Genomic DNA, 23,946 nt, shown 5'->3' with positions numbered 1-23,946 from the left:
TTTGTACTTTCAGAGATTGTTGTGATAGTTTCTCATCTGTATCTGAGAAAACTATCTTGTTATGTTGATGATCATCTGTGGATGATCATCACTGTTTGTTTTGTATTTCTGTATTGTACTTAGATCTTACTATTGTAAGATCTGATCTCATATTTGTGAGATCTTTGGGTATTTTGGGGGTAAATCTTTTGGGTTGGATAAATAAGATTTTGTCACCTGTTTTGTCACTATTTCTTCTGTTTTGGTTGTGTTTTGTGTTTGTATTACAAATTTCTACATGGTATCAGAGCTTTGAGCTCTTGATCCGTTCTTGTTTCCGCTGTTATATCTGATTCTTGTGTTGGTTGTTTGTAGGTCTGCTATTAGTTGCAGATCTGGTTCTGGTTGTTGAGATCTTCTGGATCTTGAAGCTTGGTTGAAGAGGATAAAACCCTAGCTAGGGTTTCTATCGTTGTTTTTTGAAGAACTGCGTTGGTCTCTAAATCCTTGAAGATTTAGGGCAAACTGACCAGTTTGTTATTGTTCGTACACTGGATCTGATATCAGATCTATTAGATCTGATATTATTTGGAGTGCTTGCACCCACTGTGAGATCTTTCTGACTCCTCTCCTTTTATTTTTGGTTGGTTGATTTAGTTGAAGTCGGGGTAGTGAGGACCGGCACTTGATTGTTATTGTTTGTGTATTTGATCTTGTTTGTTATTGTTTGTTGAATATAGTTTTTTTTGTTCTTCTTTGGTAGTATTGTTAGTAGTTAGTGTTAAGGATCCTGAGTTAAGACATGTCCAGGCACCTGTGAGTGATGAACCTGGAGTCTTGACACTGACTCAGCTTCGCCTTTTAGGGTTTGTTGTTGTTGTGTTTTGTTCTGGTTGTTTTTTCACTGATTGCTTTAGTTTTGTTCTGTGTGTTTGTTGTCTTGTCTAAATGAGTGATAAGGGTGATAGTTCTGGGTCTTCTCAGACCCTGATTAGTAAGTTGGATATAGGTGATCCTTTGTTCTTACATCCTAGTGATTCAAGTTCTTTGACTATTGTTGGAATAAAATTAAAGGGAACTGAAAACTATAGGGTTTGGTCTAGTGCTATGAAACTAGCTTTAGAAGCCAAAAATAAATTTGGCTTCATTGATGGTAAGTGTAAAAAGAATACAGAGGATGAAGTTTTAAGCAGTCAGTGGGACAGATGTAATTCAGTTGTTTTAAGCTGGTTACTAAATTCTGTTTCAGAGGAGTTATATTTAGGACAAGTGTTTTCTAAATTAGCCTCTGATGTTTGGTAGACTTAAAAGAAACTTATGACAAGGTTGATGGCTCAATAGTATATGATTTGTATAAAAAAATTAATTGCATTACTCAAAATGGTAGTTCAGTTTCTGAATATTATCACAAACTAAATACAATGTGGAAGCAGTTTGATGCTGTGCTTCAACTGCCTTCATGTTCATGTCAAGCAGCTAAAGATTACAATGATTTTTCTACCTTAATCAAGCTTATGCAGTTTCTAATGGGCTTAGATGATGTATATCATCCTGTTAGAACAAATTTGTTAACAAGAGAGCCATTACCTTCAGTCAAAGTTGCTTTTTCAATTGTTTCTAGAGAGGAATCTCATAGAAACTCTAGTGTAGGTACTAAAACTCAGAATGTTTCTTTTGTTTCTAAAACTGGTCAGAACTTTGAACAAAAAAGGAAAGAATTTAGAGGTCCAAATCCTAACTTTAAGTGTACTCATTGTAATAAATTGGGTCATACTGTTGATAGGTGTTATGAGTTAGTTGGTTTTCCTTCAGGTTCCAAGAAGAAACCTGGAAGTCAAAGTGGTAAAAATGTGTCTAATAGTAGAACAAATATGTCATCTGTTCTTTCTGGTTCTCCTTTTTCTCCTGAACAGGTAGCTAAGCTTTTGAGTCTTGTTAATGAAAAAACCAGTTCTGATGCACAGCCTTCTAACATGGGAGGTGAGTCTGGTTGTAGTTTTAATTCATTAGGAGAGTTTTTTTGTTGTTCTAGTCTTATTAATTTTGGTTTTGATTGCAACTGGATCTGTGATTCAGGTGCCAATCAACACATGGTTAAAACTGACTTAAATATGTTTGATAGTGTTGATGTGTCTGAGTTTGATTTGTTTGTGTCTCATCCTAATGGTACTAAGGCAAAAGTCTCTAAAATTGGTAATATAAAACTGGCTGAAAATGTTATATTAACTGATGTGTTTTATGTTCCCACCTATAGTGTTAATCTTTTATCTGTCTATAAGTTGTCTAGAGATAATAAGATTACTGTTGTTTTTAACCAGAACACTTGTACTCTTCAGGATTCGAAATCAGGGAGAGTCCTGGTGACTGGTAAACAGGATAATGGATTGTATTTTATAAACAAAGGTGGTAATTCTGTTAACTTTTGTTTTAATAGTTTGAACAACAGTAGTCTGTGGCATAGCAGGCTTGGTCATCCTGCTGACCAGGTCTTGTCAGTTTTAAAAAATGATATAGGTATTATTGATGTTAAAAAGCAAACATGTGAAATTTGTCATAGGGCTAAACAAGTTAGAAGTCCTTTTCCTTTAAGTGAACATAAATCAAAGAATGTAGGAGATGTTGTTCATCTTGATGTTTGGGGTCCATATAAAGTTGCTAGTAAAGAGGGGTTCAAATATTTTTTAACTATAGTTGATGATTTTTCAAGAACTGTTTGGTGTTATTTGTTAAGAAATAAAATTGAAGTTTTTGAAAATATTGAGAGTTTTTATGAACTTCTTCTTACTCAGTTTAAAAAAAAAGTTAAGGTGTTTAGAAGTGATAATGGAACTGAGTTTGTTAATCATAAAATGGATGTTTTTTGTAAAACCAAAGGTATTTTACATCAAACTACCTGCTCTTACACCCCACAGCAAAATGGGGTGGCTGAGAGAAAACATCGTCATCTTTTAAATTTGGCAAGGTCACTGTTGTTTCAAAGTAGAGTTCCTTTAAATTTTTGGTCTGATTGTTTGTTGACTGCTGTGTATATAATTAACAGGTTACCTTCCTCTGTGCTTTTGGGAAAAAGTCCATATGAGATAGTGTTTGGTTTTAGACCCTCTCTTGCTCACTTTAGAGTTTTTGGCTGTTTATGTTTTAGCACAGTTTTAAATGATTCAGATAAGTTGGCTTTTAATGCAGAAAAATGTGTTTTAATTGGATATTCAAATGTTAAAAAAGGTTACAAATTGTGGAGTTTAGATAATAAAAAAGAATTTTTTTCTAGAGATGTGAAGTTTTATGAAACAGTTTTTCCTTTTAAGTCTGAACAGTTAAATAATATTGATAGTAGTTTTCCAACTGAGATGAATCATTTAAATTTCTTTGATAGTGCTGAAATATTAACGGTTAGTCCTACTGTTCCCAATGATGAAGAGGGGAGTCATGAACCTTATGAGGTTTCTGGTGGTGATCAGCAACCAGTCCCCTCTACATCTGCCGTTCCAGAAAATGTTGATGTTGGTCATCAACATTCTGATTCTGAAACAGGAAGTAGTAGTAGAGAAGGATATGGTAGGGCAGAGGGCACTAGTGTCTCAAATGAAGAGGTTAACCCATCTGAGGGAACAAGTCCTTCTTTTAGAAGGTCAAGTAGGAAATCTGTGTTACCAAAAAGATTTGAAAATTATGTGTTAAATAGTAAAGCTAAGTATAGTTTGGACAAAGTTGTTAGCTATTCGTGTTTATCTGTTGAAAATAGATGTTTTACCTCAACTCTTAATAAAACAATTGAGCCTTCAACTTATGAGGAAGCTGCTAGTGATCCCAGATGGGTAGAAGCCATGAACAAAGAGATGGATGCTTTGTTCAGGAATAATACCTGGATTCTGGCTGATCTTCCTCAAGGTCGAAAGCCTATTGGGTGTAAATGGGTATATAGGGTTAAATATTGGTCAAATGGGGAGGTTGAAAGGTTTAAAGCCAGGCTTGTTGCCAAAGGCTTTAACCAAAGAGAAGGTCTTGATTTTGGTGAGACTTTCTCACCTGTTGTTAAGATGGTAACAGTTAGGACTGTTATTACTCTTGCTGTGTTTTATGGTTGGTCTTTATACCAACTTGATGTAGATAATGCTTTTTTACATGGAACCATTAGTGAGGATGTTTATATGAAACTTCCTCAAGGTTATTACTCAAAAGGTGAAACCAAAGTATGTAAACTTGTTAAGTCCTTGTATGGACTTAAACAAGCACCTAGAAAGTGGAATGAGAGGCTTACAAGTGTTTTAATTGAAAATGGCTATGTGCAAAGTAAGTGTGATCATTCGCTGTTTATGATGTCAAAATCTGAAATAACTGTGTTTTTACTAGTTTATGTTGATGATGTTGTGATAACTGGTAATTCTGAAGTTGAAATCAAGCGTATTAAACATATCTTGCATGAAACCTTTAGAATTAAAGACTTGGGAATTTTGAAATATTTTCTTGGTATAGAAGTTTTGTATGAAAACAAAACTGTGTGTCTAAATCAAAGAAAGTATTGTCTTGAACTATTAAGTGAATTTGGTTATCTTGGTTGTAAACCTGTTAGTGTTCCAATTGAACAAAGTTCATTAGTTACATCTAAACTTGAAAAAAATCAGCAAGATCTTAAAAACATAACTGGTTTTCAAAAATTGATAGGAAAATTAATATATCTGTCTTTAACAAGACCAGATATTAGTTATACAGTTCAGTTTCTAAGCCAATTTATGCACAAGCCAAAAGAGGTGCATTTAAACTTGGCTTTGAGGTTGTTAAGATACTTAAAACGAAATCCTGGTAAAGGATTGACTTTTAAGAAGTCAAATAAGTTAAGTTTGTATGGGTTTGCTGATTCAGATTGGGCTAAGTGTCTATCCACTCGAAAATCTGTAACTGGGTTTTGTATTTTTTTGGGAGAGTGCCTTGTTTCTTGGAAAAGCAAGAAACAAAGTACTGTGTCACGATCTACAGCTGAAGCTGAGTATCGTGCTATGTGTTCTGCTACATGTGAGTTGTTGTGGTTGAGAAATTTGTTGTCTGAGTTAAATGTTAATTGTCAACTTCCTATGTTATTAAACTGTGACAGTCAAGCTGCTTTGTCTATAGCAGCTAACCCTGTTTTCCATGAAAGAACTAAGCACTTTGAGTTAGATCTGCATTTCTTGAGAGAAAAAGTTGCTTATGGTATAATTAGTCCAGTCAAAGTTGATTCAGAAAATCAACTTGCAGATATATTTACAAAAGGTCTGAATGTTGATCAACATGAGGTATTTTGTGAAAAACTGGGTCTTGTTGACCTGTTTAAACCAGTTGAATGAAGGGGGGATGTTAAAATCATTTGGGCTTATATATTATATTTCTTGTTATTATTTCATTCATCTGGTTGGGCTTATTTGGGCTTATGATAGTTGTTATGGGCTTATGATGGTTGTTACAAGTTGTTATTGTGGCCTGGTAATAACAAAATATCTCGAGGGTGTTTTATGTAAATACAGGGACTATTCTTGTTCATTGGCTGGAAGTTATGGGCTGATCTGGAAGTTACAAAGTTTCATCATATAAAAAGAAGTGTTACTTCATTATTGAAGTTAGTTGCTGAGTTCATCTTCTTGTTTTCTCTGGATTCTACGATTAGGGTTTCCTTTGTACTTTCAGAGATTGTTGTGATAGTTTCTCATCTGTATCTGAGAAAACTATCTTGTTATGTTGATGATCATCTGTGGATGATCATCACTGTTTGTTTTGTATTTCTGTATTGTACTTAGATCTTACTATTGTAAGATCTGATCTCATATTTGTGAGATCTTTGGGTATTTTGGGGGTAAATCTTTTGGGTTGGATAAATAAGATTTTGTCACCTGTTTTGTCACTATTTCTTCTGTTTTGGTTGTGTTTTGTGTTTGTATTACAAATTTCTACAGTGCCAGCATAAACTGAATGTCAAGTTGGAGGTGCCGGGTGTCAAAGTGTTAGTTGGGGATGGCAATGGCCAAAGGTCGATAGTTGGGGGTGATAAAATCCGATAACCCATTTGCAATACGAAACTAAATTAATCCTTCTCTTAGGCCTATTCAAAATGTTCACGTATGGTGACTTGCTCATAGTTCGCTGGAAAAAAAAAACTTGATTACAGCTCCGTTGTAAACGACTCGACGAGAACTTTTCAGGAGCCGAGCTCAAGCTCGCCTTTTAAACTCGAAAAAAATAAGTGAACTGAGCCAAGTTGGCTCGTTTAAGTTCGAGCTTGAACCCGAGCACAACATGGCTCGACTCGGCTCGTTTACACCCCTACTTATATACGTACAATTTATAATATATGATCCTCTATTAATATATTTGTATGCCTTCAAAGCTTGTTAGCTTGATCATTTAAGCAAAACTACATGGATTAATTAATCCAATATTAAATGTATAGGTGATCAATTATTTTGAAAGAGAGTATTCAAATCCAATCCAACCCTGACTTGGCCACTACTCCTAACCCATAAATATACATAATTTCCCACCAGCTTTCATAACTTAAATAATGGAGAAAACCCAACATATAAGCTAGAAATTGCATTCAAAAAAGAACATTTTCTAAACACACGGTTTTATTCTAATGGTGGCCAGAAACCAACATTTGGTTCCCATAACATGGGGATCATCAGTGAAATTTAGCATCGTGCAGTTTTTTGTTTCACTTCTTTTCGCTGTGTTTTTCGTCGCAGCAGTTTACATGTCCCGAGTGTTTGTCACCGTTAACATGATTCGGGAGAAAGTAGATGTTACCTTTTCTGGTGATTCACAATCAGAGTGCGATTTGTTTTCCGGGAAATGGGTGTTTGATAACAAGTCATACCCTCTTTACAAAGAAAACGATTGCAAATTCATGTCGGATCAATTGTCCTGCAACAAGTTTGGAAGAGAGGATTTAAGCTATCAACACTGGAGGTGGCAACCTCACCATTGTGACCTCCCAAGGTGTCTCTATCTCTCACACACACGCCTCCAATATGTTTTTTTTTTTTTTAACTTATATAAGTACTTATAATAATATGTAAATTATAACAATATATAAGATATAAAATGATGCTGACTTCGTAATTTAAAATAACATTCTGCTAAATTATTCGTTGGTTATGTTTTCATATTAGGTTTAATGCAACAAGATTGCTGCATAAGTTAAGGAACAAGAGGATGGTGTTTGTAGGAGATTCTTTAAATAGAGGTCAATGGGTTTCAATGGTTTGTCTTTTAGATTCAGCCATTCACAACCCAAAAATGAAATTCTTGAGCTATGTTAATGGTTCCAATTTAATCGCCTTCAAAGCTCGTGTAAGTAAAAAATAAAACCTTACTCCCCATAAGAATAATATATACTATTAGTGTAATATTTGAGTTGTTTCGTAACATATGTATATAGATATAATAATAATGGTGAGAACACACCCTAAAATCTACTTCTAAATATCACCAAGTGTCCCATTTTATGAGACTCAAACCTGCATCACTTTGGCGGTGATAAACACCTAGTGCCATTAGGCCAAGAGCCCATTGGCAGACTACGTTTTTATATGGGCACTTTCCAATTCCTATCTTTCTATTTCATTCCATTACATCGATTAAACTTAATAAATTAATTATATGAATATTTGTCGAAATGAAGGAGTACAATGCATCAATCGAGTTCTATTGGGCACCTTTATTGGTCGAGTCGAACTCAGACGACCCAGTGAACCATAGGTTACCTGAAAGGATCGTTAAGTCACATTCCATAGAAAAGCATGGTAGGGTTTGGACGGATGCCGATATACTAGTCTTCAATTCCTATCTTTGGTGGAGACAACCCCATATCAAAGTCTTGTAAGTCCATGATTTATTAGTTAATTGTTTATATTTTTATCAAATGTTCGTACATTCATAATAGTCTTTGTGGTTGGAGAAACATCAACAAGTTGTTCATTAGTTACAATTAACTTATATTTGGCGTAAAGAAAGGTTATAAACATAAGATGTTGAATTAAATGATGATTAGGTGGGGTTCGTTTGAAGATCAAAATGGGATATATAAAGAAGTGGAGATGCTTCGCAGCTACGAGCTGGCCCTCAAAACATGGTCGGATTGGTTAGAGATTCATGTTAACCGAACCAAGACTTCCTTGTTCTTTGTCAGCATGTCACCTACTCATGAAAGGTACCTACTTAATTCACCTTTATGTGTTTTTGCATGTTTTTTTTATTTATAAATAATTACATCTAGAATCATTGATCTTATATATTCTTTTACAATGTTTATGTGGCTTTAAATAACTACTCATGAAAGGTACCAACTTAATTCACCTTTGTGTAAACCTTGTTATATGATTGCTCCAGCCCAAATTCGACATAACTTGTGGGCCTAACAACATTAACCATCAGATACATATGCCATTTATTTATTAATTATTATTATATGACTAAATGCAATAGTACCATACACACATTAAATCTTTGATAAATTACAAATTTTCTTCTTAACTTTATATGATTAAATTATAACCTATTATTTCGATTTGAGGTTTCCTGAAAAAAGTGGTAACACTTGTCGAATTTGGTTATAACAGTTATTGCCGCAATAGTACCATACATATCAAATCTATGTATATTATTTGTTTTGTTATTAGGTCATAACAATTATTGTGGCATATAGATTGTTTATATATGAGTTATTGACATTATATTATAAAGGCCCGTTTTTTATATTTGCTCGGGGAGTAAATTTTTCGAGGATGGTCCTGCCACCGACGAATGCCTGCGGACAAAGGCTCTACTCAGTTCGCCACGGTCTAAAACCTCGTTGGAGGTGCTTTAAGATCCGAACATTCAAATTCACGTACTTTTTTGATAGCAATTAATTTAAATTAATATAACGAAAAAGTTAAAAATCGTCACTTTATATATATATATATATATATATATATAGGGGACCGCTAGAATGAGAACCACCCCGAGTTGTAAGAACCACGAGAACCGCGACCCGCGGGTGGCCGTTGACCACGAAATTTTTTTTACACCTAGATCCGTATATTTTAAGACCGGGTGTAAATTTTGGGTTCAAACGGCGCGCCCGAGGGGGTAGTTTTTTACGCCCAAAGTTTGGGTTTTTTTAATTTTTTTAATTTTTCTTTTTTTTTTAACCAAACTTTGGGCGTAAAAAACTACCCCCTCGGGTGCGCCGTTTGAACCCAAAATTTACACCCGGTCTTAAAATATACGGATCTAGGTGTAAAAAAAATTTCGTGGTCAACGGCCACCCGCGGGTCGCGGTTCTCGTGGTTCTTACAACTCGTGGTGGTTCTCATTCTAGCGGTCCCCTATATATATATATATATATATATATATATATATATATATATAGGGTAGGGATCCTAAGAGAAGTCCACCCTATTTGAGAAACTTGAGAAGCATTCTGGACCACACATTTTCCTAAGCTTTTCGTAATATACACATATGTATAGTTTAAAATTGACTATATACATATATGTATATTGTCAAATCTTGAATTATACACATATGTATATAGTCAATTTTAAACTATACATATGTGTATATTACGAAAAGCTTAGGGAAAATGTGTGGTCCAGAATGCTTCTCAAGTTTCTCAATTAGCCTAGTGCTTCTCACACGATCCTAACCCTATATATATATATATATATATATATATATATATATATATATAGGGGAAGGTTCTATGCAGAACACAAAATATTTCGAGAACACGCAGAACACAATGAATCACCTATTTTTTCAACCCTAAAAACCTAAAAAGTAAATGAAAATGTTCCAAATGTAAGATTTATTGTTTCTTACACTAGAATTTAAAACAAAATATGGAAAATTTTTCACTTTTCATATAACCTACACATATGTAGGTTACATGTAGGTTAAATTACCAATATGTATGTAAGCTACGTGTAGGTAAAATAAATATGGTTTTTTTTTATGTATATATAATACACATATGAATGTAATAAACATAAAATCTAAAAAAATATGTAACTTAGATCCCAAAATTTAGTGTTTTAGAGTTGTTCTTTTTGTTCTCGCAATAGTTAGTGTTCTGTAATGATCCTCATCCTATATATATATATATATATATATAGTGGAAGGTTCAAATGAGAAGATTTTTTTTGTAAGAAGAAAAAAAAAGAAAATAAGAATGCTTTATTTTACTTAATTTAATATTTGCATTTAATTTTAATATAAGGGTATATTGGTAAACTTACATAAATCATTAATTTGTATTCTTATCCTTTAATAACTAACTAAATTAAATTTGTAACTCCCTTTCAAAATATTTATTTTTTTTCAAATTTAAAAAACAACTTAATTTAAAGTGTAGAATAAATTACTAGTTGTGTAGGATAAATTACGAGTCGTGTAGGATATATTTTGAGGTGTGTAGGATAAGTTTCGATTGTGTAGGATAAAATTCTATAATGTGTAGAGTATATGTAGGAAAATTTTGATATGTGTAGGTTTTGTAGATTATATGTAGGATAATTAATGATTAGTTGACTAATTAATTAAAGAGAGAAAAATTAATGATATGAGTTATAAATGAAATAGTATTTTACTAATATGCCCTTTCTTCTTTTTTTTCTCACGTTAAATTTCTTCTCAAATGAAACTTCCCCTATATATATATATATATATATATATATATATATATATATATATATATATATATAGGATGATTCAAATGAAAACCTCTTTTAACGCGAAAACTCGAAAACTAACTAAAAAAGCCTAAAAAACACACCAATTTTTTTTTACAATTTTTTATTAAAAATCGCTAGTTTTTGTATATAAAAAAAAATTTTCAAAAAAAAAAATTGTAGTGCACATATGTAATAATACACATGTGTACTATTACACATGTGCATAATTTTTTTATATACATAAAATAGCGCAAGTTGGTAAAACAAATTAGTATGTTTTTTAGGCTTTTTAGTTAGTTTTCGAGTTTTCGCGTTAACTAGTGGTTTTCATTTGAATCTTCAGGTTCATTTGTGAACAACTTTTTAAGAGTGAACTGAGTCAACTAATCTTAACCCTTTATCATTTTTTAGATTAAAAGGATAAGATTGACATTAACCAAATATTTTTAATTAAAATCCCTTAATTTTCTCATCTCTTAAGTCTTCCCCTCTCTGTCATTTTTAATTATATCTCCATTATTTTAATTACTAGAGATTGAATGGCTAATGTTTTTTTAAATAAACTCATATGTTCTTTTTAAAATTAAATTAAACCTAATTAAATTATGTTTTTCAACATATGTGTATACAGGTCGGTATATACAAGACTTATACACTTGTATATTATTACATCTTGTTCCCACAGGTCAGTATAAACCAGATTTATACACCTGTGTATTATTCAAGTACATATATGTATATAGGTCGGTATATACCAGACGTATATACATGTGTATTATTCAAATACATAGTGTATACATGTCGGTATATACCAGACTTATACACTTGTGTATTATTACACATTTCCGCTATGTATCTTTTCATCAAACATTGATCTGATACATATATGTATAGAGAATGTAATTAAATATTTTTAATCGTGTTCTAGATGGAACAATATTTGATAATGTTTGTATTCTTTTTATTTATCAAATATTAAGTTAGGTAATTTGTGAGATAAAAAAGTATAGAGAATGTAATTAAATATTTTTTTAATTGGAAAGAGAAATCAGGAGAGAGAGAAAAAAATCAATTAATTCAATAAAGAAAGAAAAATACAAGTATACCCTTGTGTCTACTAAAATACATGTAAGTTACAAAAGATAATTACAATCTTGCCACTAAATAAAAAATCTAGATCTACAAAATCAATGGTCAGGATAAGTTCATTTTGTTCACAAATACATAATTGTTTACTCATGAACCCTATATATATAGGGTAGGTTCTAGAGTGAACATTAGGTTGATAGTAAACTGTGTGAACTAATCTGAGCCATTAGTTGTTTAGATCTTGGAAATTTTTGTAATTATTTATATGTAAAAAATAAATGAAAAGGGTATAATGGAAAATTATTAACTACTTCTGTCTCCAATTAAATAATTAATTACATTCTCTCTCATGTTTTTCTCTCACCAATTAACTAATTTTTTAATTTCTAAAAAATATAACCGTTATATAATATATTGTTCCATCTAGAACATGATTAAAAACATTGTAGAGGTGAATGTACATATATGTATTATACGTAATCACCATGTAAAAACATATGTACATATATGTACATTTATAAATATTGTTCCATCTGATCATCTTCTTTAAGTGTACATGTCTGATTTGTAATGTGCAAATATGTACATTCATAATATACTTCTAAAAAATAAGTTAATGATATGGTTGTTAAACATGGTACACATGTGCATAGCACGTATCTGAGATGATTGTTCGACATTGTACATATGTGTACATAATAGTCTCAACACGTATATACATATATGTACATTAACAAGTTATATTCTTAACATGTATGTACACATACGTACATTATCACACCTATTTTCAGAACAAGTGTACATTATCACACAAGATTCATGATGAGTACATGAAGAATAATCATGGATATGCAATTACAAAAAAAATAATATTTAATCAAAAAATAAAAAATATGTAATCAAACGTTTTGTAAATAATCCATTCTTGCATGAATATGCAATTAAAAAAAGAATAAATAACACAAACATATGAATTCATTTATTAAAAAATAATACTTCTTAGTCTTGTGTGAATATAATTATCCCTTATCAAGGGCCTGCTGAACGACATGAACGTACAAAGAAATGGAAAATAAAATCATTTTGAATTAAGAGAGATAGAGAAGATAATTTGCAATTTAAGAAAACTACTAAAATTAAAAGTGTAACTGAAAGTCAATGATTAAAATAAAGATTTAGACCATATGTAATGGGGCTTTATAAGGGCATGAAAGATTTTGATAATGCCCTTACACCATTACTCATGGGCATTATAGGGGCATGAAGAGTGAGGGGCATTTCTATAATAATGCCCAAATAGAAGAAAAATAATGGAAAGTAATAAATGAAATGGGCATTAACCATTACACCTTTTTTAAAAGGGCATTATGATGATGATGTGGTGAAAAATGCCTCTTAGTGGGCATTAACCATTACCTATGGTCTTAAAACTAATTTATTCTATAATTACAATCCTACCCTTAACAACTAAAAAGGAAATCAATGATATTAATTAGTTCACACAGTTCACTATGAAGATGTTGTTCACAAATGAACCTAATCATATATATATATATATATATATATATATATATATATATATATATATATATATATATGAAAGGGTAATAAAAGAACCTTTATGAGTTCAAAAACTTAAGAAACTCAATCTCCACCATCCATCTAGAAATCCTCTGGTTAAGATTACATGTTATAAAAAGTAACTTTTCAGAAACATGTTACATACTTACAAAAGTACGTGTAATAGCTTTTGTTTTATCACTTTTCTGTCTAACACACTGACATGTAATAGATTTCTTACATACACTGCATATTGAAAACTCGTAAAATTTAAGTTTGAAAATGTTACACTTCATAAAACCTGCAAAATTTGATGTTGCAAACCAAAAAAAAAAAAAAAATTAACATGTGATGTTACATCTGTGTAAATGGCGAAAAAATCTAACCTATTAACTTTCACTCTCCAGAAAAAAGCTGTTACATGTCAGAATTCTTTCTGAAAAAGGTTGTAACATGTGGGAAAATTGTGTCCATGGATTGGGTTTTTTGAACTCGCATGGGTTTTTCCTATATAAGTGTCTTATATATATATATATATATATATATATATATATATATATATATATATATATATATATATATATATTACAGGGACGAGGATCATTTTAGAACACTAATTATTGTCAGAACAAAAAAGAACAACTCTAAATTACTAAATTTTGGTATTTAAGATTTATATTTTTTTAAATTATGTGTTTCTTACATTCATTTGTGTATCATATATACATAAAAAACCATATACTTTTCTTACACATAGCCTACCTAAATGTAGGTAATTTAATCTAAACATAACCTACATATGTGTAGGTTATATAAAAACATAAAAAATTTTATATTTTGTTTTGAATTCTAGTAAAAGAAACAATTAATCTTACACTTGTAACATTTTAATTCACTTTTCAGGTTTTTTTATTGAAAAATTGATGATTCATTTTATTCTGTGTATTACAAAATTTTAAGCTCAAGCATGCTCTAATCAAAATATTAGGTATATTTGGTCCCAATTGTACTTGATGCTAACAGAAAAACAGGGCTATATTTAGGTTTTATAGTTCATATTTAAGATGCAAATTTGTACAGTTGGCTGGTTCATAATGTTAAATTTATATACAACAATAGAATTCAAATAAAAAAAAATAATATTTTAAAAAATAAACACAACCTTATAAAAAATACAATGGATATATTTCATAAATCATATGTAATATATAATAGATAATATTCAAAATAATGTTATAGAATAATAACCGAAAAACAAATGATTATCGGTGTTAAAGTTCAATGTCTATAAAGGGTCTTCATTTGTATCTTGTTCGTAAATATTAAATCTATAAAGGGTCTTCATTTTGTATCTTGTTCGTAAATATTAATTTATTTCTCATTAGTATTTTTTGTTTTATATGTAAAAAATTCTTGAATATTATTTGTGCTCTTGAGCATTATTTTTCCGGTAAATATAACTTTTTAATGGCAAAAATCACACCACATTTGATATTTGCAAGATTTGAATCTATAACCATTTGGTTGAGGAATACACTACTTTACCATCAAGCTATTCCCTTACCGACAAAAATATAACAATAAGAAGAATGTATGTATAACTCTATAGATTATTAAAAACATGTAAAAACAAAATAAATTATTCATTTTCTGAGATCATAAGAAGTTTAAAACATTAGAAACTGTCACATTGTAATGTTTATTGTTTCTGGCTCATCTTTTCTAGAAAAAAACATTTATATGAACAAAGTAGTTAGTTTGATTGTCCATTTATGTGTATAAACTATACATGTATAAATATGTATTATAATTATCAATGCACGTGTAGGTAAATTATAAAAAAAAATATGAACACATCTATTTGATTTTTTATTATGTACATAACATACATATATGTATGTATATGTAAAACGTGTAACATTTAAAAACTATGAGATGTTGAATACAAAACTAAATGCTTTATTTTACCAACGTGTTTTACAAATATCTAATGTTATGAATGTAATATTCAATAGAAATAACATACCTTCTTAAAAATCTTCCTATAAATCCTCGTTTCACATACAACCCTTATATATGCTCAAACTCTTGTAGAAGATAGAACGACATGTGTTATTGGAAGACAAATTCTTTCTAGATGCCCTCATAATGTGTTCACAATGCAAACCTCTAAATTGATATGATATTACCATTACCATTTTGAACTAATTACTTTGTTGTAATCTCGATTGTAGGGCGAACGAGTGGGGTGCATCCAGTGACCAAAATTGTTACAGCGAGACCGATATGATTACCAAAGAGGGATATAGAGGCAGCGGAACAGATCCAAGAATGATGAGGATAGTAGAAAATTCCATTGATGAACTCAAAACAAGAGGTTTAAAAGTTCAAATCATTAACATAACTCAACTTTCAGAATACAGGAAAGAAGGGCATCCATCAATTTATAGGAAGCAATGGGATGCACTCAGTGAAGAACAATTATCAAACCCGAGTAGTTATTCAGATTGTATACATTGGTGTCTTCCCGGTGTGCCTGATGTATGGAACGAGCTTCTATATGCTTATATTTTTCAACAATGAAAAATATTAAATATTGTTGTCAAAGAGTTATATCGATCATAATTTAGATGTGAATTAACCAATATTTACCAAAGTTTTTTTTCCTTTAGTTCATAAACAATAACACTACAAGGAACCAAACCCTTTTTTGATGCACTTGTCCATCAAACCAAAAAGTCAACTTTTGTGGAAGTAAAAGATTACAAAATATGTTTAAATTTTGATGTTTTATGAGTTTTAGAAACAACTAGTATAAGCATTTGTCGCGTTGCGGTGGGGTGCACATTGTCTCTTGCTAAATCATTTTCAAAGCCACCACCGTTTTATGCTAACATCTTTAGATTTAAGGTAAATTGTTGGAAATGTTCCAAGAATCTATATCTACATCTTTACTTACTATTAAAGGAGACTATGAGCTGACGTTAGAAAAGCTGAGGTGTCAATCTTTGAGACATGCCAACTCAGCATTTCTTATGTCAGTATTACATCGTAATATCACTCCATTTCTTATTTTATATTAGTTCATTTATTTAGGAAATAAATAAACTAGGGTTCTGATTTGGGCGGCCATTTTTGAATCCAAATTTTGAATTCCCACCACTCATCCCAATTCCCCATACACCCCCATTGTTGACCCGATGATTAAATATACAATTGATTTGAAGCACTTATATCAAGTTTGTACAATACCCTTATAAAACTTTGCTATCATATATAATCTGTTTTCCATCTAATAAATCGCCCATGAAATCATATACTTTTATTATAGGTTGCTACCGTATCCGTACATTGCGTGCAAATGAAACATAATTTTTCTTAATAAGTCCGAAGTTGGTTAGTATTTTAAACCCATTATTATTACAACAAATGAAACATATCATGTTGCTAAGGATCATTTTCAATTGCGATCATGTCATTTCTATTAGGGATGAGCACGGTATCGTATCGGTACCAAAAGTACTGTAGACTCAAAAGGATTACGTTTACACATAAATTTTTCTTGCACTATCTTTACTTAGTCATAGTGCAGTTTAAGGTTTTGTTCACTTCGGGTTTAGTTTTGTTTACAGAATATTGTAGTTTGCTTTCACCAGATCCTATTTGAGGTTTTCAATTACCATCAACGACAGTCAGGTAACCAAATCAACCATTTCTACCAACATTCCCTTACATATGTACTTGGGCTAATATTACGCTTTCCAGCTTCACAGTGCCACAAGGCTCCAAACCAACTGTTGAGACAAAAGAAAGAGAAATTCAGTTCATACTAAGACTTTCGCAGAGGAATCAAACGACGATTTCAATACTACAACGTGACATAACCTAAATCGTTGTATGCACAATTCCCATGTATTACTTTTAAATTAAAAAACATAAATAAGTACAAAAATAACTTACTATAAAAAACCCTACAGAACAAGATGTTTGCCTGCAAATCTTCAATAACATCTATCTAGAGATTGACTATGATTGTGGGCTCTTTGTTCTGCGTCATATGGAACGCTTCATCAAAGAAGCTCCTGCAGGTTCAGAAAGAACGATCTATCAGTGGTAAATTTCCATACATGGTTGGTACTTTATTTATAGAGCCGATATATTTTATTTAAAATGTACTTACCATCTTCGAGTTATGAGTTATGCTGATAATTCTTTTGATCCTGTAATATAGTCGCCAAAAAAGTGTTTTGCATGAAAACTAAACCTGAACGGTTTTATCCATCTCGACCGGAACCCTTTTGCCTCGTTACGTGATCCCACTATTTTACATTTCTAGATAGGACCAAATTGATCTCTAGGTAGGACCAAATTGATGTTGAATTAGAAATTTTACTTTTCTAAAAGATCATGGTCGTTAGGTATTTGCTCTTAAAAACCGAGAAAAAATGACTTTGTGTAATACTGAACTTACCATAATATGTGTAATTTGTTTACTTATATGCATGCTACTTGCACATGATGGGATAAATGTTGAGCAGCTGGCACCTAATCTAAATTCATTTGAGTTGAAGGTATTAGTTAGTTAACTTGAGTTATGTTAGGAAGGTATTAGTTAGTTAACTTAAGTTATGTTAGGTTAATTTAATATGCTTGAGTATATTTAACTTGGGTGTTGATTTATGTGCAATTTGTTTAACTTGGGTGTTGATTTCTGTAAGAAAAGGAAAAATGCTCAAGTTTTGCTTAGCCATTTTGTTTTAGAATTTAATTTTTGTAGTAATTGGGAATTTATATAAAATAATTACATGAACATATAGTGGTATCAAATCTTGATGCATTTATGATTTTTTAAGATGACAATGCTAATTTGCTAAAAATGTGTACGATAGAAATGAAAAAAACATCCTTATTTCATGTTGGTGCACATGTAACAAGATGTATGGATGCTTTTTATGACTCTTGACCTTGGATGGTTTTTTTAGGTTATGTGCAAGCCACATGCACTAGATGGGGTAAGTGTTGCGTAACTGGCATCTGTTCTAAGATCATTTTTATTATTGATTAGCTAACTTAAGGCATCTTAGGCTAATTTAATTTTCTTAATTATGTATTTTGTATATCTAAACTCATGTAATCAAATTCTCCATCCTTAGTATTTGACATTGTTATCAGGATATATAAGTATTTATTTTAAGTTATTAATGAAAATTAAAAGATTGATATTAGTTTTTCATATTCTCAAAATATATGTGACTTTATGATTGGTTCACCCGCATAATAATTAGTCGTTTAAAGGTTGTCCTAGATGAACCAACTGAAACATTTCTGCTATAAGTAATATACTAACTTGCACCCACTGTATAAAATATGGTGTTTAAGTACTTCGAATGACTGTTCACAAAAATAAATAAATAACATCGATTTTTATCCATGTTGATTGGTGTAGATTTTTTCTTTTGATGACGTTAAGTGTAAGAAGGTTTGTCTTTACTTGCACAAGCAAAATAATATTTGATTTTATCTTATAGAGTTTATGTCGGAGCAGGCTATGGAACTATTGGACCATCTTGAAAACGTGTTGGCTAACGAGCCCGTTGAAGTGAAACGAGGTCAATGCATTGTAGAAGTTAAACTTGTGACAACCCTCACCAAATCAGGTATCCGTACAACTTAATTAATGATTAATTACTGCTTAATTACTATGCTTGCCCACAATTATTGATAAACTGCTACCTGAATACTAATACATGTACTTATTTGCATCATACTTTGTTTGTTGTCACTCCATTATTTACATATAGAACTCTAGTGACAACCTTGATGCACAAAAGCACAGTAGCACTATGAACGGATAACCCAGTAAACATGCTGTTATAGCCAGCATCAGGCAGGCACTGCCTCTAAGGCCTGTATGAGCCCAAGATAGTTTACTACACTAGTAGAGAGTGTAGGGACATGAGGGTTGTAGAACTGCGTCACTAGATATAAATTATAGTGACCGGATGTGCCTAAAATGTACTTTAAGTACAAAATTCAGCACTTTAATTAAAAATTCAGCATCTAGCTAACTAATAAAGTGCCAAAACATGAGAAAAACATTACTAGACACTTTCCAAAGTGTCGGGAATAAGTTGTGTCATTAAAAATAATATTAACGACACTTTAAAGCTTTGTTAAGCACTTTAACGAATCACTATCCAACCGAACAACCGGACTTTTCCCGGAACATAAAAATATTACCATCAACACTGTTTTTCTTTTTCTGAGCCAGTTAGGGTCCCCGAATACCCTAACACCCGTCACAATGCATAACATACTAGTAAATGGTTACGTCTCCTAAACATCTAACTAATACTTAACACTTAGTTGGAATTGAACTAAGACCCCCCCCCCCTTTTAACCGAATTTTCGGTCCCCAAGGGGACACCCTTGTCCTATATTTGATTAAAATAATCCTAGTGTCTAATATCTTGATGACATTGTAACCCTTGGTTAATGAACATGAAGTTTGTCTATAAGTATATGAACTTAACCATCATATTCATCACAACACATTACACAAAAGCTCTCTCTCTCCCTCCTTGCTCACCTTCGGCCGAACCCACACAACCACACCCAACCATTTTCGAGTCTTGATCAAGCTATTTCAAGTGCACACAAGGGTTAAGGATCTCATACAAGGAAGCTCGGTGCATTCGGATTGTGAAGGACCTCACTTCATTGCTTTTATCCATGCGTTTTTCGACTAGTTTCTTCCCTAGCCTCGAGCTAGTAGTAAGTGACTTTAAACGCCCTCTTGATCTATTCTAAAGTGGTTAAAACGAACTTTGTCGGTTAAAGTTTATGAACTTACAAGATGACATACTAAAAGTTTACAAGAATGTTAAATGTGTTGGATAAAAGCTATGATGTTGTGTAAAACTTGTAAGACTTGTTTTGTGGTGATTATTTAGTGCCGATCTATGTTGTGGTAGCTCGGATCATCATTTAACCCGGATTAGTCATGTTCATAAATCATGGCTAGAATATGTTAAGGTGTGAAAAGGGTTAAATGATGAAACTCTACTACACATTAAACATGAACTTGTGTAAAAACAATTTTACTTATGAAATAGTGTTCTAAACTAGTAGATCTACGGATCTACAAGTGGTATTTTCAAAGGACCAAGCGTCAAAGAAATCATGTTTTCTAAACCCGGTTTACATGAACAAGAGTGATTTTTGTAAACACACAAGTGTGTAAACACTTGTGTAACACAAAGTTTCGACAAAAGAACTATTTTCGTAAATGTTGACAAGAAGTTGTAAAGACGAAACTTCTTTAAAAACAATATTTTCAAGAAACCGGATTGATGTATACAAAGACCCACTAAAATAATGGAAAGATTACTACATATTTTGGATAAACCGCAAGTTCATGTATTTTTGCGATTTATAACTATTTTGACTGGTTTGATGGTTTGGATATTGTTATTGTTGAAAGAGAAAATTGTTGATTTGGATTTTAAAAGAAAATGATACGCTTGAAAGGGTGGTCACCTCCAGTTACAGGGGAAACTCTGGCGAAATTTTTCCAAAACCTAACACTTGGAAATATTTTCACTACAAGTATTATAAATATATTTCTAACTTGTTTTCAAAAATATAAATTTCGCCACAATTTTTATTACAAAATTACTAAGTGTCGGAGGTGGGATTTTCACAAAATAAAAACGTGATAAATATATATTTAGTATATATTTTCATAAAACACTTGTGAGATTTTTATGATTATTTTGTGAACTATACAAATATTATTTTTAGGGTAAAAATAATATTACCAAATGTTAACGATTCCAAAATAATACGAACGCCTTCACAATAAATAATTAAGTTACACCGGTAATTATTATTACCACCCGAACTGTACAACGTAGCTTACGTATTTTCAGAAAATACATATAAATATGTATTTTGACAAGGATATTATTTTGGAGAATTGTGTGAAATAAAATATAATATTTTTGGGAAAAATATTTATATTTTGGAGAAAGGATTAAAATATATTTTAAGTGAGACTTAATAATATATTTCGAATTTTTATGAACGCACATGTATTAAAACCCCCATCCTTGGGAAGGAAAATATCTACCAAATATTTACAAAGTGTAATTACGAAATAGTTGTCTAACTATTTCCCAAAGACATCAAAACTTAAACCTTAAGGCACGACCGTCCGTCTAATAGATTTAGTACGTGTAGGTCGTCGCACGGCGGTTTGATCAGGAGATTTTCTTGGTAGAGACGCACCACTGTGAGTTCATGTCCCTCCTTTTCTCTTAACTGTTTTCAGTTTTCTAAACTGCGGGGGTGAAATACATGTTACTTTGATTTCAAGTACTTTATACATGGTATGGTTAGCGTAAGGAGGGTTACTACTTAGATCATGTGAGTGGGTAGGCGGAAACTTGAGGCCATTAATCCTCATTGTAGGACCGGGGGACAGTAGCGGTAGATCTATCTGGGTGTAGCGAGCCCAGCCCCAGGCCCAGCATAACGGACCTCGGGGTGACTTTGTGCCCAACGCATAAATCCGCTAGGTTTGAGTCTTCCTACTTGCACTTCACACATATCAATGGCCTTGCAAACCATTGGTGATCTCTTTTTCCTTATTTGCTACATACCAAGATTTTATACTTACAAAGGTTTTATTACTCACTTACACATGAACTCGCTCAACATTATTGTTGATTTTTCCAACTTACATGTATTTCAGGGAACTAAAGATCTGGTGCGGTATGTTACGTTTTCCCGCTGCATTTGAGTTACGAGGTCATCCAAGTTTAAGGGATGTGACTTTTTCCTGGACGAGTCACAGTTCTTAAACTGTGTTTATTTCATGTTGATGTTTATGTCTTTCAAAACAATGTTTTATGTTGTAATTCTCGTTGCATGAGTCAACGTCGTAAGACAATGTTACGTTACTTATGTTTTAAAACTTAAATCGATGGATGATCTTGCATGGTTTTATCTTCATATAGCTTTGTTATGATTAAGCTATGGTATTAAGAAGTCACACCAAATTAACCACGCTTCCGCAAAGCCAGGGTGTGACAAAACTACAGGTGCCCCTTTAGCTACTGATATGTTGAGACCCAGAGCTGATAAAAGTGATGAAGATATGTTTGTTGCCATTGAGGATGAAATAAATGAAGGTCAGATAATTGACAACAATTCAGTGTTAACATGTATGGTAGGAGAGAAACCGAGTACAGCTGTGTATTTTTTAGACTGGATAATGCAACTATATATTTTTTAGACAGGGTGAAAGATGTTTTAACGATGCTTGAGAAACTCGGATGTCCACTCGCGCAACGCGCGACGCTTAAAAACACTAGGTAGTCAAACGGGCAATTGGTAGTCGACCTTGGCGGCCCAATCCTCGCGATTCTTGAACTCTCTTAGGTATTTGTACTTATTCACTTGCGATGTTCTAGATAGGTGATCATTTTATTCAATCTATTTTCGTATCAATTTGATACGAATTCACAACTTAGGAACATGAAAACATGATTAAATTTGTGAGTATTGAGGTTTGTAATTGTTGATTTGTATCAATATTAAATTCAAAATTTATGATATATGACAGACTCACCTTTATGTTGGAATATAATTGCAAGAAAGCGCATTAATTGTTTTCAAATAAGGTGATTTTATGTATAATTTGTTGAGACTTGAGTGCCACATTGATATGTATGTGACCGCTATTGATTTAAAATTTCAGGTACATAACCCATTGGATTCTACTAATCACTACAAAGCTGACTTTTAGTTACTGCTTAGAGGTTTTGCTCGCAGTACTTGTAGGATCGTTAAACGACCTAATGAGTCGATCAGAAGAGTGCTCAGACTGAATCAGAGGCGGAATTCATTGATTCAGTCTTTGTTTAGCTTGATTTCACTATTTAACGTCTCTTTTATTGATCTGCTAACAATATACAAGCGCTGGAGACAATCCGGCAGGGCTTCGTCGTACCATACAAGATCACAACCTAACTTCTATATGGTTTCGCTCATGAGACCCTTTATATAGGGTTGAAGTTTCGCTCCAAGGACCAAATGTCCATATGAGCGAAACTACCCTGTGTACAGATAAGCGAAACTACAAGTTACCCTATGAGCGAAACCTATCTCTATGACATATAAGCGAAACCATGACTAAAACATGGTTTCTCGATTTCCGTGCATGATACAATCAGCCCTAACCTAAGACTCGAACGAAGATGTAGTCGACAGACAACTGCACCAACAGACTCCCCCTTGAATGTTGACGGAATCTTCAGTGAGAGTCTTCAAACATGACAACTCTTCAATCTTGATCGGTCTTCTTCAGGAACTCTTCCTGGAATCATGTACCCGGATCTTTCTCTGGTTCTAACTCTCGTCAGACTCCCCCTATCATCGAGCTGGGATCGCCGTCTGGAATTTGTTATCACCATTGAAATCAAATCCAGGCTTTTTAAGTTTAAGCTCTTCTCAGGTTCTGAAACATCTCCTGGCTTTCCGTAGCAACAGGATCAGAAACCTACACAACTCAAAACACTTTATTACAACCAAACAAAATTGTGATTCAACTTAATGAATCAACTAAACC

General features: G+C 32.3%; 1 protein-coding gene and 1 long non-coding RNA gene across 2 annotated transcripts; both read left to right on the top strand.

The window, feature by feature from the left end:
- The first annotated feature begins 1,865 nt into the window (after positions 1-1,865).
- On the top strand, positions 1,866-3,209 carry LOC110884528. The gene is made up of 3 exons (XR_004870276.1): positions 1,866-1,959; positions 2,316-2,382; positions 3,020-3,209. It is a non-coding gene; the product is annotated as an uncharacterized LOC110884528 (long non-coding RNA).
- Positions 3,210-6,501: 3,292 nt separating this feature from the next.
- On the top strand, positions 6,502-15,950 carry LOC110884527 (protein trichome birefringence-like 34). Its single transcript, XM_022132243.2, has 5 exons — positions 6,502-6,945; positions 7,119-7,299; positions 7,631-7,827; positions 8,000-8,158; positions 15,548-15,950. Exons 1-5 carry the CDS (start codon positions 6,584-6,586, stop codon positions 15,894-15,896), a joined length of 1,248 nt encoding a protein of 415 aa, XP_021987935.1. The 5' UTR covers positions 6,502-6,583; the 3' UTR covers positions 15,897-15,950.
- The last annotated feature ends 7,996 nt before the right edge of the window (positions 15,951-23,946 follow it).

Source organism: Helianthus annuus, chromosome 10 (assembly GCF_002127325.2).
Source record: "Helianthus annuus cultivar XRQ/B chromosome 10, HanXRQr2.0-SUNRISE, whole genome shotgun sequence".
NCBI classification, from domain to species: Eukaryota; Viridiplantae; Streptophyta; class Magnoliopsida; order Asterales; family Asteraceae; genus Helianthus; species Helianthus annuus.
Note: the sequence above shows the minus strand (reverse complement) of the source record. Positions and strands in the feature narration are given on the sequence as shown.

Bases quoted from the DNA above. Each gene is read 5' to 3' on its own strand.
- LOC110884527 (XM_022132243.2), top strand. From the start codon at position 6,584: ATGGTGGCCAGAAACCAACATTTGGTTCCCATAACATGGGGATCATCA. The intron at 6,946-7,118 runs GTGTCTCTATCT...TTTTCATATTAG, and splicing joins CACCATTGTGACCTCCCAAG to GTTTAATGCAACAAGATTGC. The intron at 7,300-7,630 runs GTAAGTAAAAAA...GTCGAAATGAAG, and splicing joins TAATCGCCTTCAAAGCTCGT to GAGTACAATGCATCAATCGA.